The 19,079-nt window shown below is 29.5% G+C and overlaps 3 protein-coding genes across 6 annotated transcripts in view; 1 reads left to right on the top strand and 2 right to left on the bottom strand.

Moving 5' to 3' along the window:
- The window catches only part of LOC112694661 (alpha-crystallin A chain-like), a 24,830-nt gene extending 18,811 nt beyond the window's left edge, over positions 1-6,019 (bottom strand). The window contains exons 1-4 of one of the 4 annotated variants that reach the window (XR_003149586.1): positions 5,292-6,019; positions 1,947-2,106; positions 1,637-1,880; positions 1,229-1,570 (exon numbers count right to left, since the gene is read on the bottom strand). Coding sequence is in view for 1 of the 4 variants with exons in the window: in XM_025570204.1 (XP_025425989.1) it covers positions 1,229-1,237 (9 nt within the window). In the remaining 3 variants the exon portion in view is untranslated. Of the gene's footprint in view, positions 1-1,228; positions 1,881-1,946; positions 2,107-4,958; positions 5,244-5,291 lie in introns of those variants that run through there. The other 3 variants (XR_003149585.1, XR_003149587.1, XM_025570204.1) reach the window with 3 other exon arrangements.
- A 1,465-nt stretch (positions 6,020-7,484) lies between these two features.
- On the top strand, positions 7,485-9,063 carry LOC112694662 (alpha-crystallin A chain-like). Its single transcript, XM_025570206.1, has 3 exons — positions 7,485-7,818; positions 8,348-8,788; positions 8,879-9,063. The coding sequence occupies exons 2-3, from the start codon at positions 8,348-8,350 to the stop codon at positions 8,990-8,992; spliced, it is 555 nt and encodes a 184-aa protein (XP_025425991.1). The 5' UTR covers positions 7,485-7,818; the 3' UTR covers positions 8,993-9,063.
- A 402-nt stretch (positions 9,064-9,465) lies between these two features.
- LOC112694650 (mitochondrial import receptor subunit TOM70) lies at positions 9,466-14,937 on the bottom strand. Its single transcript, XM_025570191.1, has 11 exons — positions 14,733-14,937; positions 14,344-14,667; positions 14,044-14,217; positions 13,763-13,970; positions 13,518-13,659; positions 12,846-13,062; positions 12,397-12,531; positions 12,114-12,338; positions 11,949-12,045; positions 11,745-11,868; positions 9,466-10,161 (listed from the first exon to the last, which is right to left on the bottom strand). The coding sequence occupies exons 2-11, from the start codon at positions 14,596-14,598 to the stop codon at positions 10,011-10,013; spliced, it is 1,728 nt and encodes a 575-aa protein (XP_025425976.1). The 5' UTR covers positions 14,599-14,667; positions 14,733-14,937; the 3' UTR covers positions 9,466-10,010.
- Between the last annotated feature and the right edge of the window lie 4,142 nt (positions 14,938-19,079).

Genomic DNA, 19,079 nt, shown 5'->3' on the forward strand with positions numbered 1-19,079 from the left:
TTTTTGTTGTGATTCTAATTAATTATTATTCTATGGTCTATTCCAAATAAATAAGTCTGGAAAAAATCGAGCATGCTGGTCCGCTGTGATTGGCTCAGATTCGGCACGCGTCGTGATCGGTCGGCGGCCGGACCTCACCGCCGTTAGTACGCGGAGTACGTTGTCAAAAGGTCGTAGGCAAGCGAAGTGGTGATTGTTTAGAAACTACAGTCGGGCTGTATACCAGCGGTTCTCAACCTTTTTGAGTTTGCGATCCCCTATAATGTTACCAATATGTCTAACGACCCTTTTTTAATTTATGCATTGAAAATTATACAAACTGTTATTATTGTATTTAATTATGTATACATTTTACAAAAAAAAAAGATATATTATAAAAGTTGATTAGCGTAAATTAATAGAAAAAAACAATAAAAATGATGTAAATTTTAATATTTTTCTAAATGTTATGACTTTTGCTGTTGTTGATTTGAAATTTTTTTTTTCACATGATGTGACCCTAAAAAAATTGTTGGCGACTCCCTCGATTGAGAATCGCTGCTGTATACAACCGAATCGTCGACAACAGCGCTCACCACCGGCAGATCATGTGACATACCTGCGCGAAACCGAACGCATTTTCGTCGAACATTTTCCCAGACTTATTTGGAATAGACTATACAATAAATGATTTTCTTCGAAAGGAAAGTTAAATGTAGACATACATCCGTTTATTGGACACGAATTCATATTTCATCGTTAGGTTTAAACAAGTTAGTAAACGGAATAGGTATATGAAAAATCGTATTTGTTTATTTTTTTGATTCTTTAGTAATTTGAAACAAAATATTGCATTCAGGCATTCTACCTGAATCCTAACTGTTTAAAAATGATTTTAATAATTATATAAAAAGCAAATTTATAAATCCGGATACTTCAGAAAATCCAAATAAGAATTTGATTCAAATCCGGATTTGAATATCCAGATATTCGGATTTCATGCCCATATTGAACTGATCAGATCAAAGACGACATATATAAACAAGACACAATTTAGAAAAGCAATCCCTTCGCGAGAACGATTAGGAGTTTGTCTAATGCAAGCATTTAAATTTATAATTAAAATAACACAGCTTTTAAGACAGTTCATTTAATATTATAGAAAAAAATGTTAATTATATAATGTATTGATAAAAAAATATTTTTTATTAATAATTATTAGAAATATTCTATGATATGCATAACTCACATTTAACATTTCCCCGAGTGTGAATTTGTAGTGAAATTAAAATTCTTCAAGTTATATTGTTAAATAATGAGATGATGTAGCTACTTCAGATGGAATAGGAGAAGTAATAGGCTGAGAAACTGCTTGAATACTCGTATTTCTAACTTCTGCTTGTAGGACACAATTACTTAATAATAATTTAATGTTAGCCTGTTCTTCTTTTGGTAATAGTTTTGTCATTTTAGACATACTTAAAAAAAATATATCAGTTTCGTCCATGTTTTCAAATATAGTAGGAACTTTTGGTCTAATGATCTTTTCTTCATGTTTCATTTCTCTTAAAGCTGTATTTTCTTTTATTATCTTCAACATTTGAAGTGTCGAATTATTATTACTGTTAATTATTTTGTTTCTTTTAAGGTTATTTACCGGTGCTTCAGCTATTTCAAAATGTTTTATTTTGCCTGTCCCAGATGTATTGTAGTTTTGTATATCCTGAGCCAGATTTTCTATTCCATCTACACTTTCTTTTTCTATTAAGATTATTTCAGTTTCATTATTTGTACTTTGATAACTATCTTCATTTATGTAATGCGTTTTATCATTTAAATCGATATTTACATTTCTATCGTGTTTTTCATTTACGATTGCATTATTCAAATTACTTATAGCCCTAAATGAAGAATTCAAATTATATCAAATAACTTTACGAAAAATAAATTTTTTTTTTTGTACATACTTTCTGTTTTCGAAGTATGGTAAAAGAAAAGACATTTGATTTTCAAATTTCCATGGAATCATTTTTTTAGCTGCCTGTCCATTTTTCTTATCACGACGTCTATTTATTGCGTTACAAAAACATCGTCTCAATTTATCCCATAGATCTTTTGCTTTTTCTCCTAAAAATATAAATTTAAATTATTCAAACTTATGTTATATATATATATATAAAAGTCGTAGAAATGTATGACACTATATGAAGAAGATTAGGACTCATTGTCATCCCTCAACTCACAGACATTTTATAGAAACGTGTCGCAGAAAAATATGATTGCGTTATGGAATTTTCCCAATTGCATCAAAATATAATATTCAATCTCGGGACTATTTTATTTAATTATAAAGGCTACTATTCAATAGTTCTATTAGCACTTATTGATGTTGACTATAAATTTACAGTAAATAACGTAGGTTCTTATAAGAGAAACAACGATGGTGGCATTTTTTTGATATTTATTGAAATTAATCATTAGAAAAATGTTATAAAATAAAACATTATATGTGCCGGATGTTCCCTCAGTTACGAATAAAATTCTACAGCTATACATTATACTCTATGATAAAACATTTTCTCTTAAACAATGTTTACTTTGTTTCAGTCTTTGTAAAACACACGTAAAATAATTACACGAATTACCGACTTTTTTGAGTTCGTTTAACGTTAATTTGATATAAAAAAAAATTATAATAGAGTAACTAATAACAATAGTAATAAATAATAAATTTACATATATGTAATGTGAATTACTTAACATTTTTTACTAATCACTCCTCGACACGGTCTTGGAAAATAAAATTCACTATTTAAAGGAGCACACAACACGCAACAACAAAAATGTTTTTTTTTTTTTTATTTGAAAGAATGTTCAATTTTAAGAATAATGGTATAGGTTTTACGTTTCTACTCACATTATTCAATAAGTAATGAGCAATTGAAAAAAGACGCGTGACGTCATTGGTATCTACTCATCATAATTGCCAATCTTATACGTGTAAAAATTCCTCACTTCACACAACGATTTACTAACCTAAATATTTTATTTTTGAAATTTAATTTGCGTATAAATGTATGGCTTTGTGTGTTTAAAGCCGGTGATACACGATGCGTCAAACGTTGGCTCCAACATTGGCTAAACATTGGAGCCAATGTTTGACTAACGGATGCAGCTACACGTTGTAACCAACGTTGGGTTGAGTGTCATGTGAATGTTGAATGCAGTATACTCCCTAAAGTGTATCTGTGTAGTGTGTATAAAAATATAACCTGTGAATATATTCAGACTTTAAGTTAAAACTTCAAAAAGTTAAATAGAAAAAATATGGATGACGTGGTTGCAGTTGCTGCTACTGTAATTGTGCTACCTTGTAGTCAATTATTATTAATAGCGAAAAACAGAAAAAAAGACGTGTAAGGAGATGGTGGATAACGTCGTTCAACAGAAGTAGAGAACGGTAAAATACCATGTGCTGGTTGCAACTTGCTTCCAACGTTGGATACTCCTTTGACGGGGGTCAAAAATACCGACTTTCGGCGGCAATCATTCCATGCCAACGTTGGACCCAAACATTTGTCACTGGACATATGCATTACGGCTACACGATGTGGCGAATGATCGTATGGCCATCGTTTGAAGGTATTGGACACATCGTGTAGCACCGGCTTAAAATGATGCAAGTATCAAAATTTCAATATAACGTTTAGTTTTTCAAATATATATATATATAAATGTGAGTGTAGTGTGTAAAATACGTAGAATTAGATTAGATAGTGGCAACTTACATGACGCGCCGTTAACAAAATTGTCTCTTTTAAGATTTTTAATATTTGAAAAACTAAACGTCATATTGAAATTCTGATACTTGCATCGTCTCAAACACATAAAATCATACTAATTAAATTTCAAAAATAAAATGTTTAAGTTGGTAAATCGTTGTGTGGAGAGAGCAACTTTTACACGTAAGATACATAAGATAGGCAATTACGATAAGTTAAATAACAGTATATATGTTCATGAGCAAGGCTCGGGACTTATAGCACTTTAAATCATTAAAATAAGCGCTTAAAAATATCATTATAAGCACTAAAATAAGCATTTAAAAAATATAAAATTAAGCAAAAATATTTATTTAAAAAAAAAAAAAAAAAAAATCAAACAAAATAAAAATAAATCCAAACTTTTAAGACTTTAAGGATTTAATGGATTTCCTAAGGGATTTTTCTGAAAAATAAAATGTATACTATTCTCTCTGTTCTTGATCATTCTGACGTTTGACATAGTTCTATTTTCAACGTTGGAATATTTTTGTTAACCATAAAACGATGCCTTGGACGATAAGATAAGATAAGAATTATTTTTAAATTGTAATTCTATCAAAAACGATTTTGCAGGAAAAAACTATAAAAACGTAAAAAAAACTGGTCAAATAAACAAAAATAATCAGAAAAACTGGAAATAAGCATTTTTTTTTAAAAATTGCTGAAAAAAGCAAAAAAAGGCACTTTCAAATTTTATAATTGTACACGTTATAATTTGACATACACTTCTATAGCACTCTACTATATTTTAAATAAATCCATAAAAATAAGTAAACGCCTTAACTTCCGAACTCTGTTCATGAGTTAGATATTATTAGTATAAAATGAATCTATATAAAACTGAGATAAAAAATTCCGTGAAGTTGGTTAGTCCTATTGACTTTAAATCTTCATCAATATTTTGAAATTAATATGGAACTATTTGGAACCAGGTTTTCAAAATTTGGAACGTCACCCTTTTCCTGGAAAAAAGTTTTTCAGTTAAAGGCAATGTGTGAGGGGGGACAACTTCACGGACATAGATAAAAATAGACAATACATATCTGCAGTGCGTTAGCAACCAAATATTATGCTCAGGGTGAACTTCAAAATGCAACCTTATGCATTTTTAATTAAAAGATATTATAATTATTATATATTATTTTCAACAATTACTTCAATTAATATAAAAAACGTTGAAGTTCTTGGAAATAAAATAGGTTACAAAATCCATTGTTGTAATTTTTAAAGTAAAATGCAAATTTTTCATTTTTGCACCCCTCCAGGAATTGTGTCCGAGGAGTAAGCACCTCTCGCTCCCATCTTGCTACGGCTCTGCCTATGTGTCGATCGTGAGAATATTGTCAACTATGCGTTGTTTTTGTTGTAGATATCATATTTTCATACATTACGCAAAATTCATTCATTCATCAAAATCATTTAAAGTATAAAACTAGAAAAAACTTCACAAACGTAATTTATTTTTAAATTATAAGTGTAACTACTAACCTTGTATATGTAATTCCTTGCCGATTTCTTCCCATGCTTTCTGTCGGACACATTTGTCTCTATAGCTGGCCATTTCATAATTGAATAAAACTTCGTGAAGTCTCACTAGTTCTATTAATTTTTCTTCCATATTTATTAAAAACTAAACTGATTTTACATAAGTTTCAATTTTCACAAAGTAAAAATTCTAAATTGGAATAAAATGTGATATCACGTGAGACACAATGAAATAATACAATATCACGTGAGTGGGGGTCAATAGTTATCAATATATACATGTAGTGTATAATCAATGGTCTCTCAGATGTGACGTGATATGACGCGAGCTTATGTGAGGTTATGCTCCCGTATCCGCTTATTATTGCAACGAGATTGTTTACATTATATAGTATATCAAATATTATTATATTATTTATATTATATAATATATACGATTTATAGTGCAATAACAATGATACTTATACTCTACTTTAATCATAAGGAGTGTTTACACTCAGCCAAGTCAGTACACGGTTAACTTAAGCAAACCATTAAATTGTATTAACTTTAATCATGTGGACACTAGATTAATATTAGATTTAGTAAACATTTTAGTCGAGTAAACAAACACTGACTCGCTTTTTAGTGGCCAAGTGTAGACTAAACTAACTTCAATAAAATCACAAGTGATAAGAATATTTGGAGTTATCATATTATCAATTTATATTTTATCTTGTTTTCAACAAAACTTTTTACAGTTAAGTAAAGTAAGTTCTACAGTTAAATATTTCTATAAAACCAAAAGTAATAAAAAGTAATTTTTAAATACTTTTTAAAATGATTTATTTTGTCAAAATGGCAAATAAATAAAATGAGTAAAAAATAACAGGAATCACGAATGTCTCTGAAATGTCAATAACCCAATAGACAAAAATAGTGTCACGAAAGTGCACATATGGTATATTTTTTTAACCAACATTTTTCATTCGTTAATTTTTAGACTAGATTTAAAATAAAAATTATAAAGTAATATATTCTTTTGGAGATATTTTTATCTGGTGTATTAAAGTTTAACAAAACGGATTAATTTGTGCCGCTACCTCTTATTGTGTGTTAAATCGTCACAACAAACTTTATACTTGTGTATAATAAATACCATAACAACAAATATGGATAAAACATTAACGCATCCATAGGCGTGCGCTGACCTGTATTTCAGGGGTGCCTATAATACTTTCGGGCCCAATCTTAACAAAACATGTAAAAATATATTTAATAAATTATAATGTATAAATATTTAAATAAACATAACTTTATTTTTTTATTTAATATAATATTTATGTATATGTAATAATTAATTAATATTTATGTATAATATAATATAATATTTATGTACGATATTTATAAGTCCCAATGAATGAGTTTTACTTGAGTCTTACATATTTTCTTCAATTATTAATGATTTGTACTTTTGCAGTCAATTGTAGATGTTATATTTCATAAAAAGTTTTTGCACAAAAGTTTAGAAAATCTTTTTTTGTTTTTTCTATTAAGAAATATTATTTATTTTTTACTAAATATTTTAGAATAAAATAAATTAAATTTCACCAACATAAATTAAAATATAGACCTCTTATTCTTAGACCTAAGTTGTAGGGTCCCATTTACAATATTTCGGGGGGAGGGGATATCCTGCATAGTTTGCATACCTATGGGCGCAACACGAACGGTACTAATCGAATGAGAAATACTCATGGAAACACATTTGTTAAAATAGTTAAAAATATCAACTATAGCCTAATAGTAAATATATATACGTTCCAACAATAGTTCAATGTTGTAAGTAGGTAGCTTAAAGTATTATCAAAACCACATAAAGTTAGACTAAACATATTTTTTTCATCCCAACCATTCAAATTACGATAATAATGTATAGTCGAAACGTCTCAATTGTTTTTAATTCTATTGCAATTGGTGTACATAATCATTCGAACACTGACGGTAATCAAATCTGCATGAACATGCAATAACATTTTGCAGCATACATTTAAAATGAAAATAAACGCAAGTCGGTATCAATCGCAACAATGGCGTGACAATCATATGTCAAACCCTAAGCAAAATATTTCATCAATTTATTTATTTATTTATAATTAAAATAAAATATGTTAATAAATGCATGAACCAATATCTTTCGATAGAATTTTGTATCGGACAAATGTCGTTTACCATTGTGTAGATCGCGAACCGCATAGAGGTCGTTGGACAATTCTAGAACACCAAACACCGCCTTTAACATCACCGCGCATTCTAGAACGTTCTCGAACGTGTTATCGGTATATAACAGACCGACGCATCAACGGTCGTCACAGTTGATTTTTGGCGCTTGTAGATTTACCATACGAGTTCTTCGTTGCTAACCCTTTTCGGTTAATTGCAGTTCTGAATTTTCTTATTAATTTTCAAGTTTCCAGTGATTTGTGTCGTCACCCAAAGTACTCTGGTTTGATATTTTAGATTCGTCGTGGTGCCGATCTGAAGATACAAGGTATTGTACCGTAAATTGTAATATTTTTAATATGTAATTTATCCGTTATGGACAATTTGTTAATTATCCACTACTACAACTGTGAAAATTTATTCAGACGTAGGCTCAGCAATTGGCAAATGATATTTGTACTTAAACAACGTGTGATGTGAAGGAATTTTGCTACTTTTAAGCGCGAGTGATATTCTAGAATTCCTTTTTTCACTCTTGTATTATTTAAAAATAATTCTTTGTATTTTATATTTTATGTGTTGAATTTTCTAATCCTTAAATAAAGGTTCTTACTTTTCTTATAGTTCATAATTTTCAGTTATCAATTCTTGTGGATTACTTTAATAATAACTATTTTCTAGTTCAACAGTTTGAATTATTAGTATTATAATTAAAATTTTCTTAAGAGGTTGCAGGAGATACAAGATTAATTCATTGTAATAATAAATTGTAATAATAATTCATTGTAAAAAAAGTACATATATAGTATTAGTGGGTTCTTGTTTTTTAACTTAATATTAAATCTGTCTTATTGCAGATGTCCATTTTACCATTTTTATTGGATGAACTAGCAAGACCAACCATTTATGATCAACATTTTGGTCTGAATTTATTGGACGATGATTTGTTACATCCTCAACGTTTGCACCATAGATACAACCAATCTCCGTCCCTTATGATGTTTCAAAGACCTTATCGTCCAACTTCTGCATCTCAAGGCTTATCACATATACAAAATGACAAAAACAATTTCAAAGTAAATTTGGATGTACAACAGTTCAAGCCAGATGAAGTATCTGTAAAGGTTGTAGATGGTTTTGTAGTAATAGATGCCAAACATGAGGAGCGAAGTGATGAACATGGTTTCATTTCACGTCAGTTTACCAGACGTTACAAGATTCCAGACAATGTTGATTCAGATGCTATTGTATCTACATTGTCTTCAGATGGTGTACTGAGTATTGGAGCTCCCAAAAAGGTATAATTACTGTTTACATGCTTATAATCGTGTATATCTTGATTATACCAATATATATTCATTTCATTATTGTTAATTTTTATTATTCAGGTGCCTAAAAATGCTGCTGGTGAAATACCAATTCAGATAGTCCAGACAAACCAACCAAGTATCAAACAATCTCAGAGTAAAGAAAATAATGAGAAAATGGACACAAACCACTAGTGTGTAACTCTTGGTTGTACATGTAACATTAACTATATGGTCATATAAATGAAAAATGCAATTGTTCTCAAGTCTTTTTTTTTTTTTCTTAAATATAAAGACTGTTTTTTTTTTAGAATGTATAATTAAATGTTCCTTTCATATTAATAAGTAATTTTTAATGTGTCATTTAAAGTCATAAGCATACATTTATTTAAAATACAGTTATTTACTTTATGTTATTGTTTTTATTTGTTAATTTTTAAAGATTAACAATTTTTACTAAGACATTATTGATACACTTAATTAGTGGCGTACATTCAATCTTGCTCTGGAGGGGGGGCTTTAACAAGAATAATTTTTTTTTTGTTGCACAGATTTATAAGATATAACTGCTATACATAGATATAATTTTATACAACTTTTACCAATTTACAGTTTACCATAATAAATTAATAGTTATTGGAATATAAAAACAGCATAGTTTACAAAACTTCAAACACCTATCAATAATATTATTTAATTATCATTATTGATATAGTTGTATATTTGAAATTCAAAACTTAATAATGAAACTGAATATATTACGCATAATCAAAATAAAACAATATTCTTTTTTTTTTTTTATTGGCCTTGGGGTGGGTTTGAATCCAGACCCCTCTCCTCATGTGTATGCACTGCACATAATTGTATGTTAAAAGCTGATGTTCCTAGAAACAGTGATGATTCAAATGCCTCTGATATAAAGGTAAAATAAATTATAAATTCTGTATGTAATTAATTAATGGTCAGTTTTAATTTAAAAAAATAATAAATAAAATAATTTTAAGTGGACCCAAACTTAGGTATACAAATTATGCATAAAATCATAAACGTAACTACTATAAAGAGAAAATTAAAACAATAATAGATAATTATTTATTAAATAAAATTATCTACTTGCAAAATTACAACTATTCTAATATTTTCAAACATATAAAAGTTGAAAATCAAGTAAAACTAAAATTGTAAAGGTTATGAATGAGGAGAGCAAAATAATTTACTGTTGAAGTATTAGGCCTAAACGCTCGACTACTCCTAATTGTGCCCGCGCTGAATCTCTCAATGAAAATATGTGTAGCAATTCCTTTTCTGATTTAGCCAGGTGTATAGCTTTTTCTAAACACTTCACAGCTTCATTTAATTTTCCTCTGAAAAATCATAATAAAATAAGTACAAATTTCTCATATAAAAAATATGAGTCATTAGTTAGGAATTTTACTAACTAGAATTATTAAAGATATAATTTATAAGATATAAAGATATAATTTTTGTGCGAGTGAAATTGTTCTACTAAAATACCTACCAACCAATTGTTTATTTAACTAATTAAAGCAATGTCTTTGAAACTTTATTGTAATGTACAACTCTTAGATAATAGTAAAATTGTTATGGTGCCATAAGTTATAAGGGAAAGATATTTTTATTACCATCAAAATCAGAAAAACTGTAGGAAAATGTTTGTACTATACTATATACTAAAATTAAAATATCGTAAAAAATATTTTACAGTATTTCTATACTAGAAAAATGGTCTAGAAGTATTGAATCAACATATAAATTACGATTGTAAAATAATAATAATAATTTAATGAACATTATACTCAAAATAATAAAAAGCATATAGAATTTAAAATTTTTTTAGTTAAAATACTAAAAAATAATAATGTTTTTACAACAAATATTTTGTTACTAGTTTTAAGATACATGTAAATTCTTTTTTGACTATTGTAGTTATCAGTAATTTATTTACAATTATTATAAATAATGAAATATATAGGATAAATTAGTATTCGAATTAATTATTAAAATTTTTTATGAAAATTTAAAATCAATAATGTTTGTATAAATTATCAAATTATAGTTTAAAAAATGATGATAGTAAATTTTTCAAAATTCTAGTAGACAAATCTACAATTATGTAAAACAAACATACTACAGAAATCGTTTGATAATTTAATAACTCCATAAATTGAACTAAACATTTGGTTAATTTCAGCCACCTCAATAATTCAAAATTTCTTTCACTGGGAGTTCATTAATTTTTTTTTTTTTGCCAGAACCTATACAGTTAGAATATTTTTTAAATACAATAATACAAAGATGATGCACAAATCATCACAATTTGTTCCAGAATGTGTGGTTTTATTAAGGATGAACAGAACATAAGTAGAGATATTTTTATACAAAGTGAGGAGATTGAGGGTCTGCTCAGCACATGGAACAGATTTGAAGTTACTGTATTATTTGAAGAATTTGTTCATTTTGATGATAATGTCGCAACTGGTGGTAATTTTACCAATGAGGAAATTATACAATCTACTACGGCCAATCAGCATTTTTTTACGTTCCTATCATATTGTTGGGATTGTGTACATTTTTAATTAATGTGAATGGACAGAGAAAGAGACAATATCATTATTTTCAATGCTATCAGTTAGTTAGATAATGCTATGAACCAGATTTTGGCTAACAATTTATTATAAAAAAAAAAAATATTATATGTATAATTAATAAAAGTCAAATTAAATGTAATACATTTTTAACATCTCTTTAAAAAAAATTATTTATTTTCCTCCCTTGATTTTCGAACACTCATTTCAACCAAAGTCTCTATAAATCAAATTATCAGTTTGGTCCTCTGAATTTCAATTTATCAAGTGACTACTATATTATGCAATTTCGTAAAATATGATAAAATCAATAAAAACAGAAAAATAAAATGTTTGCTTACGTTTGAATATAAAGTGTCCCCAGTGTTTCATACGCATAATCACATTTAGGATCAATTTTTAATGCTTGTTCAAGGAACTCAAAAGCTTCATTTATTGAACTTTTCCATGATAATACAACTAGAGCTAAAATATAATTTTATTTTTTTATATCATTGAGTTTGAATGACTAATATATATATATATATATATAATACTACTTTTACCTCTGTGTACTAAGAAAGTAGCATTATCTGGATAAATTTCATGAACTTTTTTAAATAATGAATCAGCTTCTTCATAGGCTCCTTTTTCTGATAAAGCCTTTGATAACAGTAACAAATATTTTATATAAATTTCTAGTTTTGTGATAAAAAAACAAACATATATACTTGTGCATATAGTGTATAACTTTCTGCGTGATCTGGATGTTTGATAACAAATTCTTTTAATTTTCTCAAGTATTTTTCAGCATCCAACTCATTAGACATTTGTTTTGCATGAAGATATTGAGCATAACAGCATTGAACACTTGATAACACAAACTTAGGATTCAATTCAACTGCTCTTTTAAATTCTTCAACTGCCTTTTCGCTATTCATTTCAAGTAAATAAATCTAAAAATAAAATTTATAAATTAATTTTCTCTAAATATTTTTAATTTAAAATTATTACTTGAGCTCTATGATGGAAAACTTCAGAATTATTAGGACTAATATTTTCTGCTTTTTTTAAATCTTCAAATGATTTTTCTACTTGCTCTTGTTGATGGTGAACGGCAGCTCGTTTTATTAAAGAATTAACCACCAACTATAGTCAAATAATTTGTTTAAAACTATTAAAACATAAAAGTAGGTAACTAATATTTTGTCAAAATAATCAACTTTTATTTGTATGAAAATTTTAACAAACATAGTTAAAAGTAAATAGAATACACAATATTACACACAAATATTTTATAAAAGTAAATAAAAGTTTATGATTTTTAGAATGTAGAAGATTGATTTTTGTTAAACGTAGTTTAATATTAATTTTAAAAATAATTATTAAGTATGAATGCACACGATACATGAGTATACAAATTTACTGGTTAATAAATTATCAAGTATATTTGAATATTATACCTTGTTTGGAACTCCAGGTGTTTCTATGACAGTGCTAAGATGTTCAATTCCATATGCATAATTACCACGAAGTATGGAAAATGTAGCAAGTAGATTTAACGTCAAAGCTCTACGAATTAAGCTATTGTCGGTCTTATTCAATTCTTCTTTACAAGCTTCTTCAATTCCTTCATACTGTTTATCTCTAATACATTTCAATGCCAACTCCAAACCCGTGCTAAATGAAAATACATAATATTAATCAATTATACATTTAATTATTTATTTATTAAAGCCTTCAACATCAAAGGTCAATAATCTGGTATTGTAGTTTTTGTATTGGTTTGTTTGTGTAATGTACAAGGTTGGGAAGGTTTAGGCAATTTTTCCCCTCTGGGCAGTCGGCCTGTCTAAAAAGTGAAACTGCCGATAAGAGGGTTTAGACCAGTGATTGTGCATTCAAACAATGCCACCTTTTCCTACTCAGCCAAAATCTCCCCTCTGCATGTTTAATATTGTAGAAAACACACTTATTTAAATAAAATTACACAACAGTTATTAACTTATAATATTAAGACAAAAACATCAATATGTAAAAAATGATCAGTAATAATAACATAAGATAACAACTATACAAAATAATGCAAAAGTTATTAAACCACAAAACATGGTATTTCATAAAAATTAACTTACTTTACATCTGATTTCACTAATGTTTGTGGAAATTCATCATTAAATGGATCATCACAAAATGACTTCAGATAATTATCGATGAATGTTTTTGTAGGTAAATTGAATGAATTATTTTTTGTATACTCTTCTAAATTTTGCCTACCTAAATAACATATTATAATATTAATCAAAATACTAAAACAAAAAAAATTATTTTTAAAATTAAAAATTAAAATTATGTTCTGTTAATAAAAATAATATATTACCTAATTTTTTTATCACACTGTCAGCAAAAATGACATCAGTTTGATTTTTAAATTCATCCAACATAACTACAGCTGTAATATCTTCTAAAGCAAGTTTAAAATTTCCCATTTCTGTAAGCGCTCTTGCTCTACGGGATAGTGCCTTTTTGTATGTAGGTACTAAGTTTAATGCTTTATTACAATCAGCCACACAATTTTCATGATCATTCTACAAATTATATACGTTTATTAACAGTTTATTTTCCAAAGAGATATTCAATTACAATAATAACATTAATTACCAATTTACTGTACGCGGCTGCTCGATTTTGAAATACAACAGATAACAATCCTTTTTCTGATCCTGGACACATTGACAAAGCTTGTGTATAAAACATAATGGCACCATCATAGTTTCCTTTAGAGAATTCGTTGTTTCCTTGTTTTTTAAAGTCTTCTACTTGTTCCACTAAAGACTAAAAATAAAAAATTAATCAAAATGGGAAAAAAGGCAAGCATGAACAACAGACAAAATTAAAATATTATGTTTTTTTTATAGAGGTTTCTGTAGAAATTTTAATCTGTAGCTCATATACACTTACCTTAGGGGGAGCCACATTCCGATCAATCCCATTGGTATTAGCTGTTTTTTGAACAACCCCATTGCTGTCATCAATATTGATGACTACACTCCGATCGGCTGCTGCTGAAGTGTTAACAGGTCGACTCTCGTCCGGTTTTTTTGAGTAATAATAATACGTAACGCCTAGACCTACGGCAAAACATGGTACGCAGACGGCCAAGCCGAACTTCCAGTTGGACAGGAAACTGAACGCAGACTCGGAGGAGTCGGACATGATCGCCCTTCGTGTTCAGTAAACGCGGACGGTCAACAGGTATTGCAGACGAATATGTTTACCACATGCCTGACAAAAAGAAAACTTGTCAGCCGGCACCGCGCACGCGGTTCAAATGAGGAAAATGTACGTACGGATAAAACGCGCCAAACGGAATATCACAATTTAATAATAGCAAGCGTGACAACAATATTCATTCGTTGATATATATTGAAATGAATTTTGTTGTACTTGTACTATAGAAACGTAGGGATAAAAATAAATCGAAATGATTATGATTTACGGCGAACAAACGGAATACAAAAGTAAGATCAAAGACTAATAATAATAATAATTGCCGAATAGGGATAAATGTGATACAGCGTGTTTTTATCAGTGGTTCGGAGAGATGATAAGAGAGCATATCTCATTAGATGTCATTTTCACGGAGATCGTATACAAATCTATTTGGTGCCAAATACGATTGCCATTAGTCTATGTGAGATAATGTATTAGGGCCGTCGTTAAGGGTAGGCAGTGCTGGCATTTGCCTAGGGCTTCGCGCTTGTAGGGGCCTTACAATTCCCACTTATGTTTGATAGCAAAATATTATTCAAAATTATTACATTTTTTAGTTTTGTATTGATATTATTTTTTAATCAAATTATACAATGTACATTACAATACTTGTATTTTGAATGATGAAAAACATTATGCTGTTGAGTTTTAAACGTAAATGTCTTGCAGCCAACTTTCCACTAGTGCCAGGTCAATATAACATAAAAATATTATTGCTGTAATTAATGACTAACCAGTACGACAATATGCCGCGTTTTACGCACGTGGATATTAATAGCTGTTAGCTTTATATATTTATCTATATTTGTTTATTATAGTATATTACTATAATATAATTATTAAGTCATTAGAATTCGACGAGTTGTTTCACATTTATATTTCGTCAGCCGCTACAAATGGATCAATATGTAAGCAGGGCTGTGCCTAGAGGGGTGCGAGAGGTGTATGTGCACCGGGCACCATGAACACTGAGGTGCCAAAAGCTTTTTCATAATCTAAGTAATTTTACTAAAAGTTAACTATATTATTTAAATCGAAATATTTAACACGTTTAATGCTATAGTATCGACGCGTAGTCGACTTCATTAACATTGTCTTGATCGGCGGTGTCGATAGTTTATTTTTTAGTATTGGTATTTATTTTTGCCCAGAAATCGGGGAGATAATAAATTACCATTAATATACCATTTATATTCCATTATTATTGTTACTTGATATAATTAATTTAATAACATTAATAGCATAAATGAACATCGGCTTGTACGTTCGAGTTGTACGATTTTATTTTGAACCCGTTTACGATAGTGATCACATCATAGTTCATGAACATAAAAGTTGCAAAGATACCTAATTATTTTTCATCAGCAATTATTTAAAAGTGTAAGTAATTTTTTGTACAATCGAATAAATGTAATTTGTAAATAAATTATACCGGTTTAAAATGAAAAGTTGTTATCTACATGTTTTGTTCTACTTATAAAGTTATTTTTTTTTATTTATAAAGCTTTTGAAAATACTATTAAACTCGACAATTATAATCAAATTTATCGATTAATTATTTAAAATACAATAAATAAAACATATAACATAAAAATATTAAAATAATAAAAGATTATGTATAGGAACCAACCTCGTGAATGAAGGAAATAATTAGAATGAGAACAGATTTTGAAATTTAAAATTCTGAAAGTATTAAATGGGTTATTGAGAGACTAATAAGGATATTGCGTTTGGTAGGTAGAGAAGGACAATCAAAGAGAATATAACATAGAATACAGATTTTTTTCTTCTAAATGGAGTGTACAGAGAAGGGAACAGTGGTGCAACTTAATGATAAGGGGTTCATGTGAACATTTCCAGACTTATGTCATTATTTATTGTTATTATATTAAAATAAGTAATACATTATATGTATATTACAAATTATAATTGGAATATTGTTAGGAACAAAGATGATATGAGAAGATATCTCGAGGCTCCACAAAACCGGGGGTTTCTGTGAATTGTACACCCAATACTCCCGATGATTGCATTACTGGAAGGGAATCATTACGATTTAAGTTGCAAACAAGAATTGGAAGTAACAAAAAAAAAGCTCGTAGCTTTTTTCCTAATATTTCAATTGCTCTCCGAATCATTTTGACGATTCCAGTTACTTCTACAAGTCCTGAGAGATTATTCTCAAAACCAAAGCTTATAAAAACATACTTGAGGAAACAATGACGCAAAACATATTATCTGGATTAGCAATGTTATCCATAAAAAATTAAATGGCTTCTAAACTCAACTTCGACTCAATAATTTATGATTTTGCAGTTAAAAAATCTAGGAAAAAAATGTTATATAAATATTGCGAACTGCTCACTTTGTGAGTTACCTTACGACACAGTTTACTGTTCAATACAATTTTACATAGATTGTAGGATTTAAAATGTATATGAATATAGAAAAAATAAAATAAAGATAATAATTAAATTAGTAGTAGAAAGAAAAAAGAAAAAAAACAAAGATTTCAATCTTGATGATTGTTTGTTATGAATATAGATGATAATTTATTATATGTAAAGTGTCCTGCGGTACGGACAGACATATTTTTTCCAAATTACTTCGCTGCAGGCCGTGGTTCTCGAAGAAGTCCTGCAGGAATTTCGATGCGGTTCCGCGTGCGCCGAACTAAAGCCCAATTACTTCCCACTCTCCTACTCCGTAGAGGTGATTCAGGTTGGGTGTGCACGGCAGGTGTATACCTCTCTTCTTTTCGTGCATATTGATGTCTTGTTGTTCGTTGTTGGTTTCCCCTACGAATCTTGGGGTCTAAGATCATCTTAGGCCTCGTCCGTTCCTTCTGTCTATCACTATAATATCAGCCCTTCTGTTTTGAGTTGCTCCTTCATCGAGTGCTGCACAGCACACTTTTTCGTGTACTTCAAAATTTTTTGCTCTAAATAGGTTGGTCAGGGTGGTACGGACTTTGTGATGGGCATTGTTGCGAAGAAGTTTAGTCTTGGGGCAAGATCCTCGGATGTGGGGCAAGGTTTCAATTATATTATTCTCATTGCAGGCTAGATTCCTGCAATGGGGATTGCCGACACTCCTACCCCTGTTCCTTGGTTAGACATTGAGTTCATCGACGCTTTAATAGCGTTTGTCCATTCACCACTTAAAAGCCCGCCTTTTTTTGATACCCAAGCATTAGTTGTGGTACAACTGCCATACCATAGTACTCCTATTCCCTTTTGCCTCAATTCTTTCCACTTATTGAATTCATCACAGCTTAATTCAGCGTGAATCGCGTGTGGACTTAGGCCGGTTACAGGATCTAAGCGTGCGTGAGACTGTGCTGCTTCATGGCGTAGATCTCGAACTACTAGCAGGTGTGGGTCTTGGATGAGCGCTAACTTTTGGGCGATGGCGGTATGCTGGATAAAAGCCTCCTACGTCACTCTTAACATACCGAGATCCCGATATTTTCTTCCCGTGTAGTAGACCGGAATTGGTGTCAGCGGGGAAAAAAATATTTAATAATAGTTCATAATAATAGTTAATAGTTAAACACTTGCAAGTTTATCACTTTAATTACATTTTTTGTTAAAGAAATTTGTTTTTTCTTTAAATCTTTATATAGTATACATAAAAGGAGATTTCCAGACTGATTGATTTACTATTATCAACTTTGCGTAACTACCTGTTGTACTTAATTCCACTGAGATATTAGGTATAATTACATATTTTTGATCATATAGATGCAGTTTTATAGTCAGGGGGCTATACTCCCTAAATTTTAAACGCTATCCACGCTTTTGATTTTCATAATCTTAATACTATTAGTGATAGGAAATCGTATTAGATTTATTCTACTCGCACAATAAATTATGGGGCCTTGCATTTCGCAATTTAGATATTGCCTAAGGCCTCGCAAATCGTAACGACGGCCCTGGCCGTACAATTCCGGAAAATAAATTGGCGGAACGTATTAATTCCGGAACGTATATCTCCGGAATCAAAAATTCGAAAACCGTGTTCGCCCGGAACGTATTGATCCGGACCGTACTTCTCCAAAACGTATTAATCCGGACCGTATACCACCGAAATCAAAATTTTGAAAACCGTATTTACCTGGACCGTAAATCGCCGGAAAGCAAAAATTTAAAAACGGTATTTGTCCGGAATGTATAATTCCGGAAAGTAAAAATCTTGGGGTCCAAAGTAGATAGTCAATATGTTCGAGAGTATTGTAAATTATCTATATCAAACCCCTTAAAATCGACCGTATAAAGTCTGAGCCCTAAGGTTGGCAGTAACAACAGTGGCAGATTTAAGGAAGGGGCCAGAAGGAGCTTTATGTAATCCATTTGAATTATTGTCAAATAGCAGACTTTGGTGATGTTTCGAAAACATTACAGTATTTTAAATAACTTTTACAT

Source organism: Sipha flava, unplaced genomic scaffold (genome assembly GCF_003268045.1).
Source record: "Sipha flava isolate LNK unplaced genomic scaffold, YSA_version1 131_pilon_pilon, whole genome shotgun sequence".
NCBI classification, from domain to species: Eukaryota; Metazoa; Arthropoda; class Insecta; order Hemiptera; family Aphididae; genus Sipha; species Sipha flava.

Excerpts from the sequence above, each read along its gene's own strand:
- LOC112694662 (XM_025570206.1), top strand. The coding sequence starts at position 8,348 with ATGTCCATTTTACCATTTTTATTGGATGAACTAGCAAGACCAACCATT. Across the intron at positions 8,789-8,878 it reads GTATTGGAGCTCCCAAAAAG|GTGCCTAAAAATGCTGCTGG; the intron begins GTATAATTACTG and ends TTTATTATTCAG.
- LOC112694650 (XM_025570191.1), bottom strand. The coding sequence starts at position 14,598 with ATGTCCGACTCCTCCGAGTCTGCGTTCAGTTTCCTGTCCAACTGGAAG. Across the intron at positions 12,532-12,845 it reads CACCTGGAGTTCCAAACAAG|TTGGTGGTTAATTCTTTAAT; the intron begins GTATAATATTCA and ends ATTTGACTATAG. Across the intron at positions 12,046-12,113 it reads GTTATACACTATATGCACAA|GCTTTATCAGAAAAAGGAGC; the intron begins GTATATATGTTT and ends CTGTTATCAAAG.